This window comes from Pempheris klunzingeri, chromosome 1 (genome assembly GCF_042242105.1).
Source record: "Pempheris klunzingeri isolate RE-2024b chromosome 1, fPemKlu1.hap1, whole genome shotgun sequence".
NCBI classification, from domain to species: domain Eukaryota; kingdom Metazoa; phylum Chordata; class Actinopteri; order Acropomatiformes; family Pempheridae; genus Pempheris; species Pempheris klunzingeri.
Genome location: NC_092012.1, coordinates 34,022,587 through 34,046,581, shown reverse-complemented (window position 1 = coordinate 34,046,581; position 23,995 = coordinate 34,022,587). Strand labels below are relative to the sequence as shown.

Below are 23,995 nucleotides of genomic sequence, written 5' to 3'. Positions count from 1 at the left end.
TGATTACGCTCAGCTTGTGTTTGAAGACTTGGCAGAGGGACAACACGCCGCTATAAACTACATGTGATTTTGGCAGGCAGCGTAAAGAGCGTGCAGACTGAAAAGGAGGCAGGCTGTGGTGAGAGGAAAGCCTCCCACACCTCTTTCACCCCCTTCTCCTCCGCGTGGCTTTTTGGAAGGTCCCAGTCAGCTGCTGTGTTTACCCAAAGGCCTTGACACAGTGGCATAGTTAGCACCTACGGGCCCCTGACACCAGCCTGGAGCTCAGCCAAAGCCAAGAAAGCCACTGACACAGACAACTCTCATTCTTCACCTCCGCTCAGCTCAACATCTGCTGTCTGACGGGTCTTTGGATCAGGCAGTCTGATCAATAATAGCAATATAAAAGGCCAATCCATATCCAATCTGCACCCAACCCTCATTTAACGCACTTACATGTAATAGTGAAAATGAGCTGTGTCTTCCGGTCAGCTGATGGATCTCTGTCCACAATGATGTTCCAAAAACAAAAGCTGCTTCTAGTGTCAGCAGCTGAACCTCCTTCCAGCACGACGAGCAGCTAAACTCTCTCAACTTCCTCCAAAGGCATCTAAAGTAACGTCTTCTGATCCAAAATCTTTTCTCCTGAGTGTTAAATAAACTGAGCAGGGGAACTGCACCATGTGGATGTTACAGCAGCAGGAACCACTGCTCATGGTTACATCAGTGAAGTGACTTCAAGAGGTAACATGAAAAGTAACAAAAGCTGATTTCTGATTCAAATAATTACTTAGAACAGAAGTCTTGACTCATAAAAACAGCCGAGGAACCTAAAAGAACGCTGATTGAGTCTAAAAACACTTGAATGATTTCAGCACTGTACCTATTGACATAACAGTTAAACAGTCCCACAAATTTAAGCTTCTGGGACAAAAGAGCGACCACATTTCTATTTCGGCTCTCCAGCCAATGTTGGATCTTAGATATGCAAGTCTGGTACAGCGGTTTGTTTTTTAACATTTCACATTTGGGAAGTTTGGCTTGTTTCGCAAAATGAAATAAGAGGTTTTGTTTACAAAAAAATATCCAAAAGAGCATCATTAATTTCAGCTCTGAGAATGAAGCTAACACTTTGACAGAGGGATGGAAAGACATAAACGATACGAAGTTCAAATCAGCGCTGATGACGGCATCACAACACCTGTAACGATTGTATTGTGAAATATTGTTATATAGATTGTGTGTGTGTGTGTGTGTGTGTGTGTGTGTGTAACGTTTAGTCCGACAGGGCTTCGTTACGCAAAACTCAGCTAAGTTGCGTCTCTTACATTTTGAGTTTACCATCATCAAAATCCCTTCCAATAGCAAGTAAACGCAATGAATCGATCATGTGAGCGGTGGTGCAAAAAAGCGATCAGCGCGTCAAATACACAGTATTTATATAAGGGATCATACATGGTACAAGGACAACAGGACCTCACACACTGTGCCAAGGGTCACTGCAGCCCAGTGTGAACAGTAGTCACTATACATGCGTACTGTATATCTCACTATATGCAGTCGGCCTATATAAAACTCAAGGAGACTTTGCTCAACGGTGTCATATGACCGTGGCTCTATTTCCCTGCAGCTGCCAAAGGGGTTGGTGGACGTCTTTGTTTCATTTGGCTATTCCCCGCTCTCTGTTTGCCTTCATTAAAGAGCAGGTGTTGAGATATGCTGAGTGGGAGTGGTTGTAAAGGACGAATGGAGCCAGCAACGTTGTGGGGAGGGGGGCTCGTGGTTTCACTACCAACTGATCAAATTACAGCAGGCATCAGTAGCTCAGTTTCCATTAGAAGCAAGGAAGTCAATCCTCCAGGGTCGACTTGGGGGGAAAAAAAAAAGTGTGACAACTCTAATGCACATGCACCATTTGCATTTAAATGTGAGAACTTTTTGCCTTTCAATTCAATTAAATGGAGACGGGCAGCGTGGCCCTCAGTGACGACGTGCAGGAGGGGCCGTCCAAATTAAATTTGCATGATGTTGCAGGAACGATAATTTCAGCTGAAAGGCAGACGCCTCAAATACAAAGAGCGAGAAGACCTGGTGCTCTTACCGGGTGCACCTGGCACAACACAACCAAATGGGTTTGTCGAGGGAGGCAGAACAAACTAAACCTGAGAGGAGGGATGTAAACGGCCGTGTGCAACACTCACACTTCAAGGGGCACAACTTTACACAAACATGTCCACAATACAGCCCACTTGAGCATATACATAATGAAACCACAGAGGAAACGGGTACTTCACCATCACAGCAGATGCATTTCCTGTCTCTCTGAAGAAGGTCACCATATGATCTATGACAGAATTACACCTGTCACTTGTAAATTCTGAAAATTCTGGTGAACATTTTAATTTGCTCATGTGATATTGTGACAAACACTTTGACAAGGAGGGAGCCAAGTATTTGGAGGCCATGAGATCACAGAGCTCCAGCTTCTTATATTTCACCCACATTAACATTGTGGAGTTCAAACATGTAAACTGTTCCTCATCTCTGATGGAGATCACCGATCCTCTCCAGTATGCAGGAGCGTGAATCCACGGCTACAGAGAACAACATCTGTATTTTCAAACCTGAGCCCCGTCTAACATGTTTTGGTGTCTGATAAGAACAACAAATGTTAGAATTGGTCCAGCAGATCACCTCAGCCAGCAGCCAGCAGCTGTTTGCAGCGTAATTGTGGTGTGATCTACCAGGCACATCCACTAAAAGAGCTTGTTTGATCCACTGACAGGCTCAGATTGTTGTTCTAAGTGTGTGACAGCATTATGGAAAGGATCCCTACAGAGAGAGACCTGGAAGATCCTTTTGGTTTAACCACAAACAGCACACACACCAGACTACATTCACTAAAACAGGGATTTTACCTCGCAGAAAACAGGAGTTGCTGGTCTACTGCTGCCTCAATTGTGTTTTAAAGAGGTGGTTTGGATCCGATCTTACACATCTTACAGTCACAGAAACTACACCAGCAACTCCTGTGTGTTTGTCAGGGGAGTCTGGTGTGTTTGAAGAGAGATTTAACATCAGTTTCTGGTCAAATCTGAGCCCCTTTGAGTAGTTGTACTTTGATTGGGTGCAGTTGCCCCAAAGGCTTTGCGGCTGCCGGCTGAGGTGATCTACTGGACCAATACTTCCACTAATCAGTTAAAACCCAAAGTATGTAAAATAGGCCCGGGTTGAAAAACACTGCAGTTCTTCTTTAAATGATCTTGATCCCGCGGTCTTGTGAGTGGGTGACAGAGTCATCATGACGGACGGGTGTTGTGTTTGTCCAGGCGATGGTGTGGCCGAGCGGAGGGGACAGGTCCCACCGCGGGAAGCCTCCTCCTGTCTGCCAGCAGCAGATGTGCCCTTTGGGACTCAGACAAATAAAAAAAAAGTGTTTCTGCCTGCACCAGCGGGCCCTCCCACTCACCTCCTCCCATTCAGGCCCTTTGGCTTTTTTCTTTTACAGCCCCTGCGACACTGAGTGAAATGAATTGAAAGATCACCAATCAGAGGCCCTACTACAACAGGGACACGCACCCACCCACCCCCATCAAACCCCCCGTCTCTTGTCGGGAGCCCCCGGTGGGAATGTTCACTGTTTGAAGAGTTAACTCTTTAATGCCGTCTGGAATGTTTCCTCTGGGTGGGGCAGTGTTGTGTGTTGAGCCAGACCACTAACCCCTCTTCTCCCTCCACAGCATCTCCTCCCCCCTCTCCCTACCCCCTCCATCTCCCTACTACATTCAATACCTCTATTTCTGGGCACGGGGAATCGTCCTCACTTGGCTGTTAAGAGCAGGTCAGCACAAAATGAAACTTGGTCTATGCCGGCATGATTCCACTTTAACCCCACCGCACAAATTCAGATAAATCTTGAACTGACATTAGCATGTGAGAAAAGTCCCACCCAGGCCGACTTTCCAGGGTGGTTAGATAGACGTTTGCCACCCACAAGAAAAACATAAAAACGAAATTAAAATCTCAGATGAGCAAGTTTGGGCTCACCGAAGCACATGACAATACATAACACCACGTGATACTGGAGATTTTACATTGACACAGATTCATATTTGGTGGCTGATTAATCTGTCAATCATTTTCCTGATCAATCGCTTAGTTGTAAAATGTCAATCAGTGTTTCCCAAAGCCAGAGGTGGCGTCAAACTCCTTTTTTTTGTCCACGAACCAAAAGATATTCAGGTTACTGTCAGAAAAGGACTAAATATTCCACAAAGTGTTCACATCTGAGAAGCTGAAATCGGAGGATTTTTAATTTAAAAACTACTCAAACCAATTGCGCAGTAATGAAAATAGTTGCCTGATGTCACCAGCTTGGTGGGGATGGGGGCCAAAAGCAGCAAAACACATGACATTTTAAATGAATATGTCACAATTAAACTAGGCTACTAAGAGAGATAGTGTGAGAATACATTTTATGGCTTGAGGACATTTTCTAGTTCCACTTCTGACCTTTCATGTGTAGCCATTTTTAAAGACGGACCATTTAAATTGAGTTAAATGTTCCAATGTTGCCAATACATAAACTCTACTGGAAACTGGAAGTAGAAAATATAATTACGCAGCACTAATTGTGCCGTTGTGAACCCTTATTTGTTTCCATCCTGACACAAATTCAGCCGTAGCCATAACAGTCGGGCTGCATTAAGCACAGAGCGGCATCAATCAGAAAAACGCCATTAAGAACGGACAATCCAGAGCTAAGAGCCCGATCACCTCCATCTATCCCAGCGGGCCGAGGCCTGCCGCCAATGAGGCAAAGCGCCGATCGCTCGGCACCGAGCTGCGAACATAAACTAAGAAATACCAGAAGAACCGTATGAGTGAATGTGTAAACACCTCACCTCACTCTGTTAAAACTGAAAAACAAAACCCACCACGAGAAAAGAGCGTTTACACAGTTTAATAGAAAGAAAAGCAAATCTAAAAGTGCTTTTATTCCTCTTTCAGTTTACCAAGCGGGAAATGAACATTTATGTCATATTCATTATTGGTATCATATTAATAAGGGAGTTGTTTCAGTTGAACAGATGTATGACATGAACACCTGCCATTAAATCAGACACCTTTGGTCAGAGTAATCTGCACGTGGCTCATTTACTTATGACTTTATGACTCGTCTCCACACACTTTATGTTAAGATGGACACTGTGTCTCCCTCCTGCTCTACAATAATGAAGCCAAAACATCCCAGTTACAGAAAAAACAGAACTCTCTCGCCTACTCGCACGTGTTTACAGGCCAGTCTGTCCCGGTCCAGTATGGCGGCCACGCTGACGTATCACAGCAAAGAGCCGCCGCAGTAAGGCCGGCGCCTGCGGACACGTGTATATGATTTTGACTCGGCTTTTGGGGAGCTGTCCCCCCCCCGTCCATCCTTACACACAGTCTATGACCAAGATCGGTGCTGTCGTTAAGAGGGGGCGCATTCAGAAATTAGGTTAACCATTTAACGTCCGGGCCATTCATCACAAAAGTCATTAGTAATATAATTCTGTAGTCGTGTAGTCACAAAGAGCCTGGTCACACTTTAAAGACATTAAATGATGAAATGAGCACGAAAAGGAACACAGGTAAGAAGGAAAGAGGGGAACTTAGAACAGTTTCATTTACAGTTTAATATTCCCTGACACTGACGAACCACATCTGTCACGTTCACACGTTGTTGTCGCTGTGTGTAGCACAAGGAAACCGGTTTCAATTCCCCGTGTGGCTCAACAGTTGGAGCACGGCGGAGACAACAGTGGTCATTAAAGCAGAGCTTCTTGTGTTGAACAAGCACTACGACTATGTTTTAATGGACCTCAGCCTTCCTCATTATTTCTCATCTGAATGACCTCCATTTGCAGGCGGTTTGTACAAACAGGGGTCAGACGGTAATTCCAGCCTTATTACATCAGCTAACAGGAAGTCCAGTAAACAGAATAAGACTAAGTACACCATTTAAAACCCTCTGACAGCTACGGCATGCGAGACGCCAACATAGTCGTCAGACAGCAGAAACCGGGCCAGGCTGGCGTTAACGGCGTGAGCAGCGGGCAGTGAGGCCTCCAGCGGACTTACCATCAGCACAGCGGCGGGGGCCGGACGCGGCGGGGTAGAGTTTGATCCCCACTCCGCTGTCAGGATGAAAACTGGCGTCCATTTGCTAGATACAATGTGCTCCTCATTTATCATAAATGAACCATAAAACGAGGCCAAACGTTCCTGCCGCTAAGAGCTCACACACAATCCTTATTGATCTCTGCACTGCAGCTCCTCACTTCCTGGCTGATGCGTTGCTGGGGCGACAGCTAAATTATGCAACAGCGCTGGCTCGACAGACAAGCTTTAGTGCCTGAGCAGCAGGAGAAGAAGGGTGGCAGAGGAGGTCAGGGCTCGGCAGCAACAGATGCCCAGTTACCCCCAGAAAACAGGTCGGTGTCTGCCGGTCCTGTTTCAAATCTGCATCCTTTGTTCAAGTCGTAGACCTTTCCTGTTCGATCCAGACAAACAAGAGTGCTGCTTTTGCACTGATTTACTGGAAACAACACACTTTTATATCTTTTTCCAAATCTAAAACGTCTCCGATCTGTCTGGAGCCTCTAAAGAAGACTCACCATCCAACTGGCTTGTAACGTGTAACACAACGGTGCTGGTCCCATCCCGTCTTACACACAGACGCCGACACGGTTCTGTTACTACCTACGCTGCCACATCAGAGGCAAAAACTGTTCTGTCCAAGTACGTTTTACAGGCGAGGGGGAATAACAGTGAGAAGGCAGCGTAACAGTGGCTTAGCCCATGTGGCAGCGAAAGGGAGAACCAAAGTGTTCCTCATAAAATTCATTCTTCATTGAATGATGGGATACAATTACAAACATCCCATAAGAAACAATTCAAATGTGGCCACCAATGTGTCCGATGGATGCAGCTCTTTGCGGATGCAGACATGTTTTCGCTCGTCTGTCCGACAGAGTTGCACATCAACGTAAAACCTGTAAACCTGTGGAACCAGGCCACTGCGCTCACAGACCCCCCCCCCGCAGTACGGCACACGACGCGTCTCCGTTATAAAGTCCAGCCAATCCGAGTGACACGCTGTCACCAGCAAGACGCAAGACACAATCTGTGTTCTGCGGGCATGATTAAAACTCTATCAATCACACAGAGATTATCACAAGGAGCGGAGGAGTCTATGTGTGTGTGTGTGTGTGTGTGTGTGTGAGCGGGAGGGGTGGGGGTGGATTACAGGGGTCACGCAGCCTCTGTCCCACTGCGGTGGAGGCCAGAGCGCTGAGGCCGGCCCGCTGCCCGCCCCGGCTCTCCCTCCACGCGACGCCTTTGTCCATCCCCTTGTTTGACAATTATTTACTCTGCTGTTTAGGACGCGGCCGAGGTCACCACACATACATCACTGACACGAAAACACTGGCTACCCGTGTCTGCCCACCCCCATTTGACCTGTACAGGCCCTCACCATTCACATACACCCCAAACACCCAGGATTACCGGACTACAAGGCGACCAGTCAAATGGTTGTCAGTCAAGACACATTACCTGTTCCCACAGTTCCTGCAGGCTCTGGGTGTCTGCAGGATGTTGTCTGCAACTACAAAAGGATGAATTTTATTGATACTAATGCTGTTATCGATCAGATTCTTTATCGACTCCCCTTATTGAAAAAATGTAGGCGTGTTTTATTACCTCTGCTTCAGAACAGAGTGTAGAAGGCAGCAGGAAAGAGGCAGGCAGGTGGCTCAGGTGTGCACCGTCTGACGGCTCACCCTCAGTAACAGACATGCTGCTCAGCTGTGACACTCCTGTCAATTACATTCCTGGAATTTAATGTCTTCATATTTCTGGTGTTTCCTACTTGAAATGAGCATCACAGGCAGCACTGTCACATTAGCCTTTTCCTGCTCGGCTCCCAGACTGTAGTCAGGAAGCACAGAGGCCATGTTTGTTTTCCTCCACAGCCACAGTCACTCTGAGGACACACGGGGGCTTCGTGTTGTTTCTGGGAGGCTGCAGCCTTGATTCTTGATAAAGTCTAAAGCACACATTCACTCGCTCCACCACACCTTACTGTCCCCTGAGTGGGCTGACCCCTAGTCTCGTTGTCATCTTTCTTCGTCAAATAAATGTAGGTGGAGAGGGTGGGAAGAGAGAAGCGTGGCTACGCTTCTCTCTTCCCACCCTCTCCACCTACATTTATCGCCGGGAGGTGCTCGAAACATGGAGATTAAACGGACATTACATCCTGTTTGTCTCCGTCAGCTGCTCTGGACGACGTCAGAGGCCAAATTTAAATACGTTGTGCTTTGGCTCAAGAGCCGGGCAGTATCTGTCAGGGGGGGCTCACAGGGTGCATTAGGTAAACACCTCCACCCCTGGCTCCATGAAATGTAAGTGATAATGTAAATGGTCTTCTGAACGTTTGTCTCTTTAAGCTGGTCATCCCATCTCCCCTCTGTCACTGCTCTTAGAACATAATAAATGCGCTCCCCACATTATCACAGGGTCGGTATTTGTGGCATCTGCCAGGCTTGTCTGTGGCCTCTCGAAGACAATGACATCAAAAAAAAAAAAAAAAAAAAACTGTTCCCCTGCCTCCACTGTCCCCCTCCCCCTACAGCGGTGCAACCTGAAACTGCCTGAAGAGATGAGCCGTCATTAAATACTGCAGAGCTGACATAATGACAGGAAAGATAAAAGAGAGGAAACAAAAAAAGGCCAGACCAATTCTCGTCCCATAATGCCTCCCCCAACCCCCAGGCTCAGCCTGCCTCTCCTAATAAAAGACACCAGGCCACAGATAGGCCACTGGTCAGCTACAACTTTGCTGCTGTGATCTTCTGTTCTGACAATGGTCACACAAAGCCTGGCAACCTTGCAGAATAATGCTGCTCCGCTCTCTCTGACACCTCTGGAAACAATAGGCAGCACAAACAATGCAGCCAAACTCCATGTCATTTCATACAGCGTTCATATCCACCAGAGTGATGTTTTTAATCATCTCCAGCAGCCCCCCCTCCCAAAACCCCGTGAGGGCAGAGGCTCCAGTTAATAAACGATAATAATAGAAATGCATGTAGCGCTGTCCCCGCTCCCACCCCCGTACTACTGCCTTCCCCACACCGGGAACGTGGTCTAGAGAAGCACCATTCAAAGACATTTGCCTTTAAATAGACAGTAATAAAATCCAGACACATGATAGTCCAGCACCCTCGGCCCACTGTTAAAGCTGGGATATGTTCTGTGAAACAGCCCACTCTTGCGCAACTGGGGCTTTTTATATCCCCCACAAGCTGCTAACTTAACTCGCTATGTCCCGCGCTATGATGCTAAACCACATGTAGCTCGGCTCGGTTCCCAGTTGGCATTCCAGCGTTTTGTAACACAGTGCTGAGGCAATATTTACCTTCCAGGGAAAGTGCACTTGGCACACAGCCGAAACTCTCGGAGTGGTGGAGGGGGCGGGGGCCAGATTGCTACTGTGTACTACATCCAACCTTTCCACCCACCCAAAATCCTTGTGCTGACCCGGCCAACCACCCACAGCCTCGCAGCGGCAGCCCTGCCCCGCCTGACTCCGCTACCTGGACCAGAGCCAAACCAGAGCCTGAGTAAAGCGCCAAGAGGGGCAGAGAGCGACACACACACACACACACACACACACACAGAGAGAGACAGGCGGAGAGTGTAGAGCGAGAGAACTAGTGAGTGTGAACACGCCACACAGCACCCCAGCCTGGCCCTCTGCCAGGACTCACTTAGGAGGATTTTTAGCCACAAAAGCCAATCGGCGGTCAACCGTCCACAGAGATTTGAAGTGTCTCACAAGCAGTCTGGCAGCAGGGGGCTGCACTCACAAATCAAACGCTCACGGGGAGGGTGGTGAGCAGCGAGAGGCCTTACTGCTTTGGGTCACAGTGAACTATGGTCTTTAATAATTACCCGCCTTTGTGTCGACTCTTATCAATTTAATGTTTCAAGACGAGTTAGGATCGGAGGAGGGAAACCTTGAGCGGCACCGTTGTTCTGGACACAGTTTGGAAAAGACCAAAGCAGACGTGGTGTAATGAGGAGGAAGCACTAACCTGTCTGAAGTGGTCATCGAAGCCCCAGTCGGCCTGTCCGTTAGGAGAGGTAGCGGAGTGAGGCCCCGCAGGAGAGAGGCCCTCGTCGGGCTCCTGCTTCACTCTGACAGGTGGGGACGCAGCCCTCTGGGGGGCCGATGCAGAGTAACTGCCAAAGGGACGGGGCGGGATGCGCGAGGCGCTCTGCTGCAGAGCGAGGGTCTGCTTGCGGAGGAACTCCAGACCACTGGCACTTCCCTCGTCCTCCTCGCTGCCCTCGTCCCCCTCCATCATCTCATTGTCGTCATCCTCATCCCCAGAATCCCGGCCTCTGTCCTCATCGTCCTCTCTTTCCGAGTCCACACTGCTCTGATTGGACACCCGGGGAGGCAGCCCGCCACCGGGGACCCCTCCGGCCAGGCCTTTGCCCATGAAGCTGGCCCCAGAAGCCCGGGCGGCCGCCAGGATGGCCTGCTGGGCGGCGACCTGCTGAGCGTACATGATGTGGGCCTCTCGCAGCTTCCGCTCCTTGCGCTCCATTTCGAGTCGGGCCTGCTGCTGGCGCTGGAGCTGCTCCATCACTGCCTCCAGCTTCATGCCCCCCGTGGAGCTGCTCTGAGGAAAGGCCACACCAGGCTCCTGAGACATGCTGGGCTGTGGGAGGAAGAGAGGGAGTCACGGATCACCTACCAGAAACTGGGAATCTAATTTCCCCTTTATTGCATTATACGGGATGAAAAGAGGCGTGTGAGCATCTCCTCCGAAAGAGACGCACGATTCAAACATAAATCACAAACATGGACCATCACGTCATTTTCATGTGGTTAAAGAAAAAGTGAAACCTCCTCGAAGCTGTGTAGAAACTGTGTGTATGAACCTTTACATCCAGGCTCAGAGAGCTGAGAGTGTAGACGCTGAGACAATGAAGCGACGAATCAGGACTCGTTACTCAAACAGGCCTGAAGCACTTTAAAGGTTTTATTACCTTAAAAATAGACAAAGTGATCCAGATCCAGTCGCTCTGACCAGAAGATTAAAGAAGGAAGCTGCTGGTGAACCACTTTAAGTGCTGCTCTGAGCTCTTGTGGTGGTTTTTCATGATAAAATCTCACTCTTACATGATTAAGAGCAAAATGTGAGTCACTGCTGTTTTACTGAGGTGACTATTCATCTCAAATATGTTCCAAACTCAAACCTTAAACTGTCTTATGGTCAAACTAATGAAGCCTTTTCTTACTTCTGTCTCATTTCTTTTATCTAAAAGGTGACTTACTTATGTCTTATGAGATATCACTAAATCACATGAATGCAATTAAACTTTGAGGCGCTGTGTTGGACTGAAGCATGTCCAGGGGTGTCCAGCACCTTTCCCGGCCTGCATGCAGAACCTCTGCAGCTGAAGGGAGAGGAGCTCACCCTGGAGCTGGAGCTCACCCTGGAGCTCACCCAGGAGCTCACCCTGGAGCTGGAGCTCACCCAGGAGCTCACCCTGACCTCCAGCTGGGTGAACACATCGGCTAAAAGTGCTGCAAATGATCGCGCACCTTTTCCGCATTAGGCTAGCTGACGCACCGACACGTTACCGCACAAACTCGCCTGATTACGCGCTGAAATCCACGTAAGATCCCCCCCACCAGCGCTGCTGGGGGGTCGGGAAACATGAGAAAAGTGTCCTACCACGCAGGTCGGACTAGCTGCGGAAGTTTTCTCCCCGTTTGTGAGGGCAAACGCTCCGGGTAAGCTAGCTAACTCCGGGCGGTCCGTCTGTTCCGGAGGGTTTCCAGCTCCACACGGACCTCCAGCCGCAGACACCCAGCGGGACCCCCCACCGACCCACCCCCCTACCCCACTCACCATTTGTGCCTTGCTGCTGCCTGAATTGTCCACCATCCCTCCTTCCTCGACTTTATCCTCCTTCGGTCGTGGCACTCGTTCAAACACTTGTAAACACACGCACGGAGAGCAGGAGGGGAGGGGGGGGGAGGCTGCTGTGCGCGCACCGCTCCGCAGAAAACAGCGACTGATCCGCCTGCACAAACCCGCTCTGCGCGCTCTCTCTCCGGGGCTCAGCTCTCCCTGACGTGGCGGTGTCTCTCCGCGGCTTTCCCCCGCTGCTCGCCCTGATTTTCGTCTTTAATGGAAAAGGGGAACGGCTGCAAAATAGCCCGATCTCATGTCTCGCGGAGCGCCGAGGTAACTCCCTTCAGTCGCTTTTCTTTTCTTTTTTTTTCTTCCTCCCCTCCAGTTGACACCCCCACATGGCGCACAGCGGCGTTGGACCCGCCCAGCGACAGCAACAAGTCCACAGCCCTGCACAGTTTCCCCCATCAGAGGCACCCAAAGCCATCATCAGGGGTGGGGGAGCAAGTACAAGTGCTGGTAATTAGGTCTCGTACTAATACCGCAGGGTGCAAATACTCTGCTGCAGGCTGCGTTCAACATCTGAGGGAGTTAGAAGTATTAAATTATCAGCAGGGGCAGCAAAAGGCTTTTGGAGGCCTGGGTTAGCGGGGGCCCCGCGACACCACTGCACCTACAGGCCGTTATTTTCATTAGCGATGATGAAACTGGTGCTAAATGTTGATCGGTGTCCTCAAATGTCTTGTTTTGATATTCTGGAAACCAGAAAGTATTCACAGAGAAGAACAGAGAAGTCTGACTGTTTGATTATCAGAACAGTTGGTGATTAATCTAATAGTTGGATGGATTAATGGTCTTAGCTCCACCTCCCGTGGCTCTGTGTAATGTAAATATTAGTTTAAGCACACATCGTGTACAAATACACACATGAAGACCAAAGTGGGACCCATTAGCAGCAGCAGGGTCTCTGAAGAGCACAGTCCAAACCCTGGGAGAGCTCCTTCTCTGGGCCCTCTGCTCGATCTGGTCAAAGCTTGATGCACATGTTGGTGTTTATCTCACCTGTCTTCACGTGTCAGATGTCAGGAAGGACTCAACAGGACCAAGATGATTCAGCACACGAAGCAACCGTTGGATTGTACATTTATATCAAATAGCTGAAAACGTAGTTTAAAGTCTGGTGCAGACACTGTTTGAATAACAAATTGTCCATTTCACTCGTCTCTGAGCCTTTAATTCTGTTTGGGAAATTGAATTTTAACACAGTTGTGGTCTCTCTGCCCAAAGTAACTGCTTATAGCACTTAAAACACTCATGATGCACTCTGGTCCATTTCAGAATCAGAGTTAATATGTTATTGGATTCTAACTATTAATCATTAATCACTTTCATGCCATAGCTGGGGAATGATAGTACATATAGTCATAAACTTTATCTGCTGCTGGTAACAACACATCATTGATTATCATTAATCTAGAGTCAGTGAAGCTGTCAGATAAACATGGTGGAGTAAAAAACACAATAAGCCCCTCTGAGATGTGCTCGAGTATAAAGTACAAATACCTCAACTTTGTACTTCAACACTTTGCTGACTTATATTCTCTGTGTTTCAAAGCTTTCACATTGATATAGAGTGTCAGTACAATGTATTCACCTGTAAATATGCTGTTTATTTATAAATGACATGGATGCCGTGAGTGAATATACATATATATGTTTTAAAAATCAAACTGCACGGTTGGAAATGTGTCTTTCTTGCAGTGGAGACTGGTCTGAGCTTCCCAAACTCTTGCGCAACAAAGAATCGCACCTTCATCTGAACTCTACATGACAGTGATTTATGATGCAACCTCTAAATGAAATGCCACATGACACAAACCTCAGGGTGAAGCGCAGCGTGGCTCCACGCTGCCTCCCGGTGGAGGAAACGCTTCACCAGCTCACCGTCAGTTCACACGAGCACTTCCACAAACTATTCCTAGTGATTAGAATCACAGGCATACACATCAAAGTATAGATAAGATTTATTTGATACTGTAAACCAATAAACAGTACAATCAAATAAAAAAAGACTAGTGTTTACTGTTATAAAATATCCATTTAAGTTATTGCATTCAATAACACTATATTGTCACAATGTTGTATAACAAGCAGATTGTCCCAATAGTTGCATAGCACAGGTGAGTCAAGTGTACTTGCTACTGACCACTGTCTTAAGTGCAATGTTAGTGTACAGAAAAACATCGTGCAGAGCTTTAACACACACTTTAAAATTCAGCTGTCACATTTAAAGCAATTTACCTCACACTCAGGTGTAATCGTAGAATCAGCTTTTATTCCTAAAAATCACCCACGTTACAACCACGGCGTGCTGTGAGGAGATGGCGTACATTAGGACAACGTGTCAGTGATGGAACATGTTAAACACCTTTTCCTCGCAAAGATTTCAAAATCCAAACTCAGTACACGAGTACAAACCGAGGTTCGCACTCTTCCCGGTCCTGAACTTGCAGGTGATCTGCTATGATATTCACTTGTGTGACGCAGAGTTACGCATCGTGACAACCAACATCACAGCATGAGGGACAACATGTGGCCCCGCAGGTAAGGACAGCAGCAGCCACACATTCATCCTGACTGAACACCTCCGTACAGCTGTTGTGCAACTTCATTTTATTTTACAAACGTGTGTGAAAGGCAAATTACTTTCTAGCTGCACACTCACTCACTCACTCACACACACAAACACCAAAATAAAAAAAATAAAAAAAACCACCTCCTGAGAAAGTGATCACCTTCACTTGCTCTGATATTGGACTTTTTTTTGTTAATGCACAGCTTCAAAACAAACACCAACACGTAATAGTAAAATATGACCCGGACTGCAACAGGAGACGGACACACACACACACACACACACACACACACACACACACACACACGCTTCTTTAAAGTGGAAAAAGAAAAGAAATAGTGTTTTTTTTTTGCTATTTTCAGCACATCTGTGTGAGTCTGCTTAGAACAGACTCACTGTAACTCAAACAACGAATAAATGTGTGAAAATAAGGTTTACAAATAACTAATATTGGTCAACAAATATCTCAATGCTGCACGTCTGATTTACTGGTTTAAACCTGTAACCACTCATTTTAGTGTTTCCAACAAAAACACTGATAAATAAGTAAAAACTATGTAACTCAGATCAGGACTCTCATCCAAAACACAGAACAACAAGTGATTCATGTAGATCCATTCATCTCAAGTTGTTTTCTAAAGCTTAGCAATGTAAAAAATAAAAAAGGGAATTTAAATCATAAACCTACACACGTGTGTAACCACATAAACAAAAGACTTGTATGGGAATATATTTCTACTCCCAGTAAAGACCAACCTACTCAAACACCACCGAAGCCCTGAAGTAACTCATCTGCTTACACTTTGTGCCACATGCAGGAGCGTAACATTTGGTAAGAGCAGGACAACTTTTCATCACACTCTCCTCTGCAGGCGGAGGAGGAGCCAGTCCCTCTTGGTATGTAGCAGTTTGTTCAACATGGAAAAACATAATCAGGCCTTTGTTTTCTCAGACACAAAACAAAAAGAGGATCACACTGGGCCAGGACTGTCCTCGACGCCATGAAGAGATGAACTGGTTTCACTCACTGACTACGTTTACATGCACACTAATATTCCAGTTTTACTCCAGTTTTCTGGTTGAGACATGTGAGAAATGATATTATCACTCAGGCTTCAGGAGCATTCATGTACATGTGTTTCAGTCTGGGTGTTTGCTGCAGAGTGTGACACACAGCCTCTCGCTCAACAAACCAAGCAGCCAACAGTGAGCGGGGCTGTTCACTGACATGGGTATCGACAGGTTTTTGGTATTTGCTGTGATATTTTGTGCGCAAATATCACAGAAAATATCAAGAGGGAGGCTGAATGAAAGAGTGGAATATTCATTTTCATCAGCCATGTTTGTAGGAATATTGTCTTTCTGAAAAACTGGAACGTTTGTCCATGTAAACGTAGTCACTCACTATACATCCTATATATGAAAAAACATATCCTTTATGTTATTTTTGTTGCCATCTCAATTTGGAATAAAACTCAAAAGTCATTTTTGAGGAAAGATGAAGTAAAGCCAGTTAATGCGACAGCAGTCAGGGAATGTCAACAGTCAAGTGAAGTGCCTTCATGTAGCAGTGAGCTAATGACCGGAGAATTCATAATAAAACACAACACACCATGCGTGTGGTGCACACCTGTTCACCAGAACGGAGAAGACAGCATCGAGCTCTCGATTGGGTCGACAAGGACGCTTCCCAAATCATGAATGACTCTGCCACTCTGGCATAGTCAGCATTTCATATAGTTCTATAAAAAGAAAAACGATAAACAATACGTCAAGCTTTGGGGTCACAGTGGATAAGGCTTGTTCTTATGTCCATCCCAGTTTCCCTGGGGGTTGAGCGATCTGGGCGCATGCAGCCCTGCGTGAGCAGGAGTTTGGCTTCAGAGCTGGGAGTCCTCAGGCAGCGCAGCAGTGGAGCTGGGCTAGAAAGAAGGCCTCGGGCACCAGTGACTACAGTCAGGGTCAGGAACCGGAGCCGGGCCTCCGTAAGGTTCGAGTCACGGCGCCGGCATCACTGCATGGAGCAGGACGCGCCCTCGGAGCAGCAGCACACAGACGAGCCCATGGCTTTGGGCGGAATCAGGTCCAGGTCCTCGTCATCGGGGATCTCGTCCAGACGGTAGCCGTCCTGAAGCAGCTGCCTGCTTAGATCAGGGTGGACCTGGAGAGCACCAAGAGGGAGCTCACTGACTCATGTGACCACGGAGGGAAAGGGCTGAACCTCTCACTCAGCTTTTCATAATAATCTTTTTATAGCCTAAATAAATACTTCTGATGGTTTAGCGACCTCTTCCCTCTGTGACTGAACACAAGCCTCACATGCTGAGGACATACAGGATCCCAGCATGATGTTATATGTTCTTTATGGTCCTACAACACAAAATAAATATCATGTCTGTGCCGCACCCACGAACTAACTCCGGCTCAATTCATTGTTTGTATGTGTCTAAGCTATGATGAAAATTCAGTCACTCAACAGCATTGCAAGAAAACAAGACAGACAGACTTTAAGACGGACCAACCCCGGCTACGTATGTGAGGCCAATATAAAACCTCTCTCTCACGTTTACTCATGCAGTCTGTGTGTGCTGTTCCTGCAATGTGTAGTTCTGCATGCGAGCACAGACAAGATCTGAAATGTTGATGTAGTTCCAGTACCTGCATTTGCAATACTACTTAAAGAACTACTTTACTAACCAACTACTGCTGCTGCAATTAGGGGTGTCGTTATGCACCGGTACTGATGACAATCATGATACTTAGAAATGAAATATTGACGCCGTGTTAATACACATGACAATAAAATGGACACATTCAGATGGTGTTTCACTCGAAGTTTTGTTTTTCACTTCATCTGGTTGCCTTCTTATTATCCATTAAGTGTAAATGCTCTTATTGTGCCCTTCTGTACGGTTATGGTCTTTCTCTCTCTACACCCATATTTCGAGTGTATTTCTAATTTGCCAAAAAACAGACAAAACCCACAATAATCAAAGTTAAAGATGAGTTTGACGGAATCAAATTTAAATTTTGGTGATGATAATTGTGTTGTCAAAACGTGACAGTATGAACTAGCTGCAATGTAATCCTTTGTGCCATCATGTGTTCTACAAACATTAGGATAAGATATCGGAGAAGACTAGGCCATGAGTTCAGGTTGATAAAAACGATCTTAGAAATGATCTTAGAACACGTATGTATGGCTGAACTGGTTTTTGCACACCCACACAGCCGCAGTCACCCAGCCAGTTCGACAGTGTGGTGACTGAAGGGCCAACTCACCTCCGCTGAAGAGTATCCTGAGGAATACTGCTCAAAATCGATCTCTTCATCACTGCAAGGACAAGTAGGACAGGTTGTGTCACTCTGAGGTCAGTGAGGCTTTTCACATTGTAAGAATCCAACAATGCTATGAGCCGTATCCCTGGTGTATCCGTACCTGTCTGAGTCCAGTGCAACCAAACTCTCCTCAGCGTGCTGACTCAGAGCAGCGTAGCCCTTGTTATACTTCACTGTCCTAAAAGGAGACCCAGAGACTGTAAAACATCACACAGAGACAACCGTCTTGTCCCCTACATTGTGCTGCCACCTCCCTTTCCTCCCCGTGTCTCCTCTCCTCACCTCTTGGCTCCTTGTCTGGGCTGGTGCATCACCGGAGGGCCCGGTGAGAGCGCTTTCTTCTTCAGCGCTTTCCTCGCCATCTCCCTGTGCTTCTCTGTGAAGCATCAAGAGACACGTTTGTGGACTGACTGCATGACGGTCAAAAAACAAAACAAAAAGGCAACATGAGAAGTTCACTGAGCTAATAAGACCACATTTCCTCCAGCTTCCTACACGGCGACATCACTGGGTGACAATAATTAGACCATTAAAATTAAATCGGTAATGAGGTCTAAAATCAGTTTTTCAGTTTAAGTCCAATCAATACTTTACAGAAGCTTAAATAAATGTTATATCTGAACACCTGCTGTCACCATTTCTTCTCTCTTAGCAAGAAAAATTTCATGTTTTTAAAAAAAAAAAAAAAAAATGTATTACATGCATGTTTGTTCATGTTGGGTTTAACAGATGGCTCCCATGAAATCAGATGCTGCACGCTAGTAATTCAGGATTATACCAAATAATCAATCTAACAAGTTGTTACCTTTCCTTTTCCCATTTCCCGTGTTGAGCGTGAACATGTGTAAAGCAGACTGTGAAGTATGTCATGTGTCTTTTGCAGAGCGTCTCTCCAGTCTCACATGACAGATTCCCACCACCGTCGTTTTACTGTGCATGAAGCCCAACATCACCTCCTCTCTGTGTGGAAATCCTTCACGTCCATGACTTTTGGCTTTATGCAGGAATGTGCAGCTACACAAAGCCTTTTACTGTAGATGCTGAATGAATATCACCAGTCAGTCAGCAGTATTAAAGGATAACGCAGGTATTTTTAAAACCTCAGCCAGATTTTTTACTTTTTTTTTTTTTAAGTATAAAAAAAAAACAGCTGTTTGTGGTTAAACCAAAAGGATCTTCCAGGTCTCTCTCTGTAGGGATCCTTTCCATGATGCTGTCACACACTTAGAATAACACTCTGAGCCTGTCAGTGGTTAAAACAACCACTTTTAGTGGACCTACTGTGATTGAACATAGTTGCAGGTTTCCAACGTACCAACCATTTCAAGGGGCCCAAGTTTAAAAATACCAGCGTTATCCTTTTTTCTTGCAGGCACCTCAACTTACTAATTTGGATCTATGTAACGTAAACATATGGGGTTCTTCTTCTTCAGTGTGATGGGTGTTAGGAAAAGTTGACCTCATGGACTGCTCTCCACACACAAACTGTGGGTGGCATAGCTCATCGGCATCACGTGACTCAGGCCGTGCTGTCCTGCCTGCTGCACGTTCGAGCCTCACTCCCGCTTTGTGCTGCGCTACACAGCAGCATGAAGCTCAGGGAGACTTATTAAAACAGCCCCTGTGACTCCTGACCCACACACGGCCATAATAACCACCAGCTGAGTGTGCTGAGTCCAGAAAATGCTTACGTAGTTTGAGGTGGATTGCTGGAGCTCTGGACATGATGTAAGGTCCTCTTTTCTCCACAGGCCTGATTCCTCCATCAGCGGTCTTAGGTCTTGTGCCAGAACTGGGCCCCTGGGGTTGAAGAGATGGAGGACAGTCATGTATGTGAATGACAACATGTTTAATAACATGTTGACAACCTGTGACACCTAAACATGGAGAGTTTTTAGGGTCCTCTTTGTTTCATCATCATGATCTTTTTCTGGGTTAGTCTGTCTACAGTGATTAACATCCACACTTCACCAACCACATGACATTTAGGAAATCCTCCCAAGTATCCCATCAGTCCCTTCGGTTTACACGAAGAGATAATCAATTTTACGACTTCATACCCTCTTTAATCATGTCACCGATATCATTTACTATCAAATTTAGCCAAGTCCGACGACAGAAAGCTTGGCGGACCAATCCCCACTCACTTTATAGGCACGTCTCATTTGAACGCCTGTCAGAAATCACAGGTCAGGCTAGTCGGCTAACGCTAGCCTCCCAGTTTCTATTTACTAGCTAGCGTTAGCCGCGCTAGCTTCAGCTAGCATTACCGACAAAACTTGTGGCTCCGGCTGCGCCTCCAGCAGGGCGTCCTTCTCCGGCTCCTCTATGATGTCGTTCATCATCTTGACGTTAGTTGTCACAAGTCACACCACAACACAGCCATGGTGACAGCTGCCCCACCGGCGAGGGACTTTGTTGTTTTCCTCAGGGGCAGTTAGGCACTTCTGTTAGCTAGCTATGCTATCATGCTACCAGTGACAGGCTTTGTGCTACTTCCGGGAAAAGAATTCCAAAATAAAAGCCCGCCCCGCTGATGTGGTAATTTAACCGCGAGGGTTGGTTTTGTGCAGCAACACTGTTACAGTTAATTATCACTAAATAAAAGTCCGTTGCTCATTAGTGTACATTTCGGTTTCCATTTCAATAACACAGAAAGGTTTTCCAACTAAGTCTAAAATATGCAAATGGTGCAATTTCTGCCATTTAATGCAGAAGATCCTTTTAGACATTTTCACTTGTTGAAGTAGGAAAAAGCTCAGGTGCAAAATAACATCAACGATGGCTGAATTACACTTAGGTGAGCCAGCTCCAGGGCTCTGGTATTGTGCATGCTCACTCACTGACAAGATTTACTGAGGCACATAAAAGGTCTTACAATACTGAATGGAGAACCAGTGCATGATGAAAAGGTTTCATTTCCCTCCGATTTCCATACAGTTTAAAATACAAATTAAAGTGCTGCCATGAAAGGTTTTTAGATACTACTGATGCACAGAGGTGAATCCTCTCCCAGCTTGTGTGCTTCCATGGTGTCAGAGGTCAGCAGCAAACTCCTGCTGGGATGCAGCCAACTAAAGTAATATTATTTACACCTGTGCTTTTCCTGCTATGACGAGTCAAAACAATATAGATACAAAAACATGAAATAATCTAGCAGAAAAAACTACTAACACACATCTTTTGATTAGTGGTTTTCTTTATTAGGTCCATCATTTTGTACACAACAGGACATCATGGATTTAATCAACAAAATAGACATATTTGACCTGAGAGAATCAGGAGAGCTCATCTCTTTACGTACCAAATGACCTGAGAACAGAAGGACAAAAGACATTTTCAGCTGTAAGAAACATGCGATATAATTCATAGTCTACTGTATATCCACAGGGCAGAGCGTGAGCAGCGTCTGTCTCACCTTGACAGTCTATGACTTGTCGATGCCGAGCTCCTCTGGTGTTGAGATGCAGAGTTCTGACAGAACGGGCCTCAGCTCCTGGATCAGGTAGGGATAGATGTCTTTGTATTGATGTGCTTTGTCCTGCAAAATACACAAACATGTGAGTAAAGATTAGTCTCATGTAGTGACTGATTTGCTGTTGGGTTTGCATGACTGTCATTTTATATTTTGAAATAATAATAATTAAAAACAGTAAAATCGGGGTGAATTTTTATGTGTTGTTATTTCTGTTGTAACATCTGAGTCATTTTTTTTTTATGTAAGATGTGTGACAATAGACAAAACAAAATATGAGCTCATACTGTGGAGGTTTTAGATTGAGGATAGTTTGCTGTGTTATTAATGAACTGACATGTTTGCTTGGATCTGAAACAAACATTTAATACACCAAAGTCACAGGCAGACCCACCGGTTGAGGCAGTGACAGACCTGTAACTCCGCGTTCAGTGAGGTAAAATTACTGTTTTTTTAAATGGAGTCTGGTGGCTTTTAAGTGGGCTGAAGAGAAATACAGAACGGCTTCAGGTCTCATGCAATGTACGATCCCTTAAAGCAATCGTCATTTAAGCTCTGGGTCTTTCAGGGGTCAGATTTCCCCACTGAAACCAGGTCCAGTTAAAAGGGTAATAAAGCACCCTAAGTGAACTTCTGCTCACCTTAACCGCCTCAAGGATGCGGATGGCGCTGGCCAGGTCATTCTGTCTCCGGCAGGCTCTCAGTGCCGATTCCACAATCTTGGCCTCGGGTATCAGGTCATACCCAATCAGGGTGTTCATGCCTTTAAGTTAAAATGAATGGAAAAAACATTACGCCAAAGAATCAGCCATGACAGGAAGAGAAAATACAAACATTAACAGAGAGAAAAGCATGTTCAAATTCTGGTGTCAGTAGGAATCAAACCCAGTACTGCCTCTGCTGGACAACATGGGGAACTACAGCGACCAAATAATTAGGCCACATCTCCTTTAAGTCGAATCAGAATCAACTTTATTGGCCAAGTTTGTACAAGAAAACAAGGAATTTGACTCCGGTGAAACTTATCTCTCTAAACCAAGGACCAAACTAGGAACAAAGGGACGGGGACACATCATTAGAGTATGATCACAGTAAACTGTCACCTTTCCTCAGCTCCCAGGCATCCAAGTCTGGCTTGCTGAAGTAAGTGACCCAACGAGCATCAAACTCCTCCTCTGTCTCCGTTTTGCTATGAGAATAACACCTGGAGGCCAACGGAGCTGCAAAGCACGAGGAACACAGAGCTTTCTTTTAATATTGGGGACGATACAATACATACTGTTCATAAACACGTGTACTTATATGAGAATATATAAGTTTAAATAAGATTATGAATTTGGCGAGGCATTCTGTGCCAACCTTCAGTCACATTTCTGTATATTTAAAAAAAAAAAAAAAGGCAGAGTTTGAAACCTAAATAACGGCAACATTGCAGGCCCCTATTCAGACATACAGTGTGCTACTGCAGTGATTTGTTTTAAGTGCTCACTGTACAGCTCCTCTTCCATAGAGATAAGAGTCTCTATGGAAACATGCACAGTACTGGTTAATCAGGAACACGTGGGAATTAAAATCAGCACTAAAGCTTTTTGTCTTCATCGCTGTGGTTGATGTCAGTTACTTTACATACACTCAGTCATTAGTCATGTGCCTACTACAACACATGAACACCTAAAAGTCAAAAAATAAAGCCCCCACACATAAAACATTTTCTTAATCACACACAACAATAACAGAATAGTTGTGCAGCATTTCCAAGTTCATCTCCTCAACACATAGAAATAAATTACACAAATATTCATACATGTTCTTAGTACCAGATGTAACATAGTCTGCTAATTAGGAGGAACCCTGGCATCAAAACAGGCCACAAACTACATGATTGTCCACTTCCACGGTGAACTTGTTGTCATGCACACACACACATCAGCCCAGCAGAGGACAGGTGACCTGCCTGAGTGGGACAGGTGACACTTGAACAAAGTGAGGAGGGGCATCACAAGGTCATTCATTTCATTTAAAATACTCCATGAAGGAAGTGAAATGTTGTGTTCAAGGACAGCTAACCATGAAAACAAGACTATGTCCCTCTAAGCTAGCTCTTACACACACACAGCAGAAGCTAAGCTAGGCAGCTAGCTGTTTCCAGTCCTCTCCAATTAACGACAGGACTGAAGCGGAGTGTCCTACCAGAGAGGCGGGGTCGTGTCCGGGCCAGGCTCCGGACCCCCGTGGCTGTCAGGCGCAGCACGGCTCGGGACATACTGCCGTGGGTCTGCTAGCTGTCCTGGCTGCTGCTGCAGAGGGACACTCAGCACGGAGACACACGAAGAGGGCGGCGACGGTCACATGACTCACGGAGATTCACGAAGTCTACGTCAAGGCTGCTGATTGGTCCGTGTCCTAGCAACGGCACACTCACGCTGGCGGTCTGCTCCGTTTTTTATTATTTTATTTTATTTATTTTATTTTTATATGGTCTACAAGGAAGCAAACTTTAACATTTAACATTTAACATTTTCACACATTTTGATTGCAGTTCACCAAAAAACTGTGACCTTATTTCTTCAGGCACGATTTCAGTAC

The 23,995-nt window shown here is 46.0% G+C and overlaps 3 protein-coding genes across 3 annotated transcripts in view; all 3 read right to left on the bottom strand.

Moving 5' to 3' along the window:
* The window catches only part of LOC139204295 (AT-rich interactive domain-containing protein 3B-like), a 48,421-nt gene extending 36,409 nt beyond the window's left edge, over positions 1 to 12,012 (bottom strand). Inside the window, exons 1-2 of the mRNA XM_070834296.1 lie at positions 11,955 to 12,012; positions 10,122 to 10,754 (exon numbers count right to left, since the gene is read on the bottom strand). Of these exons, the coding sequence (XP_070690397.1) occupies positions 10,122 to 10,754; positions 11,955 to 11,990 (669 nt within the window). The 5' untranslated portion in view covers positions 11,991 to 12,012. The remainder of the gene's footprint in view (positions 1 to 10,121; positions 10,755 to 11,954) is intronic.
* A 4,028-nt stretch (positions 12,013 to 16,040) lies between these two features.
* fam219b (family with sequence similarity 219 member B) lies at positions 16,041 to 20,412 on the bottom strand. The gene is made up of 6 exons (XM_070833605.1): positions 20,205 to 20,412; positions 19,626 to 19,734; positions 18,217 to 18,310; positions 18,035 to 18,112; positions 17,878 to 17,929; positions 16,041 to 16,756 (listed from the first exon to the last, which is right to left on the bottom strand). Exons 1-6 carry the CDS (start codon positions 20,277 to 20,279, stop codon positions 16,607 to 16,609), a joined length of 558 nt encoding a protein of 185 aa, XP_070689706.1. The 5' UTR covers positions 20,280 to 20,412; the 3' UTR covers positions 16,041 to 16,606.
* A 703-nt stretch (positions 20,413 to 21,115) lies between these two features.
* On the bottom strand, positions 21,116 to 23,736 carry LOC139201791 (cytochrome c oxidase subunit 5A, mitochondrial-like). Its single transcript, XM_070831214.1, has 5 exons — positions 23,600 to 23,736; positions 22,513 to 22,629; positions 22,051 to 22,172; positions 21,353 to 21,475; positions 21,116 to 21,246 (listed from the first exon to the last, which is right to left on the bottom strand). Exons 1-4 carry the CDS (start codon positions 23,670 to 23,672, stop codon positions 21,362 to 21,364), a joined length of 426 nt encoding a protein of 141 aa, XP_070687315.1. The 5' UTR covers positions 23,673 to 23,736; the 3' UTR covers positions 21,116 to 21,246; positions 21,353 to 21,361.
* Positions 23,737 to 23,995: the final 259 nt, after the last annotated feature.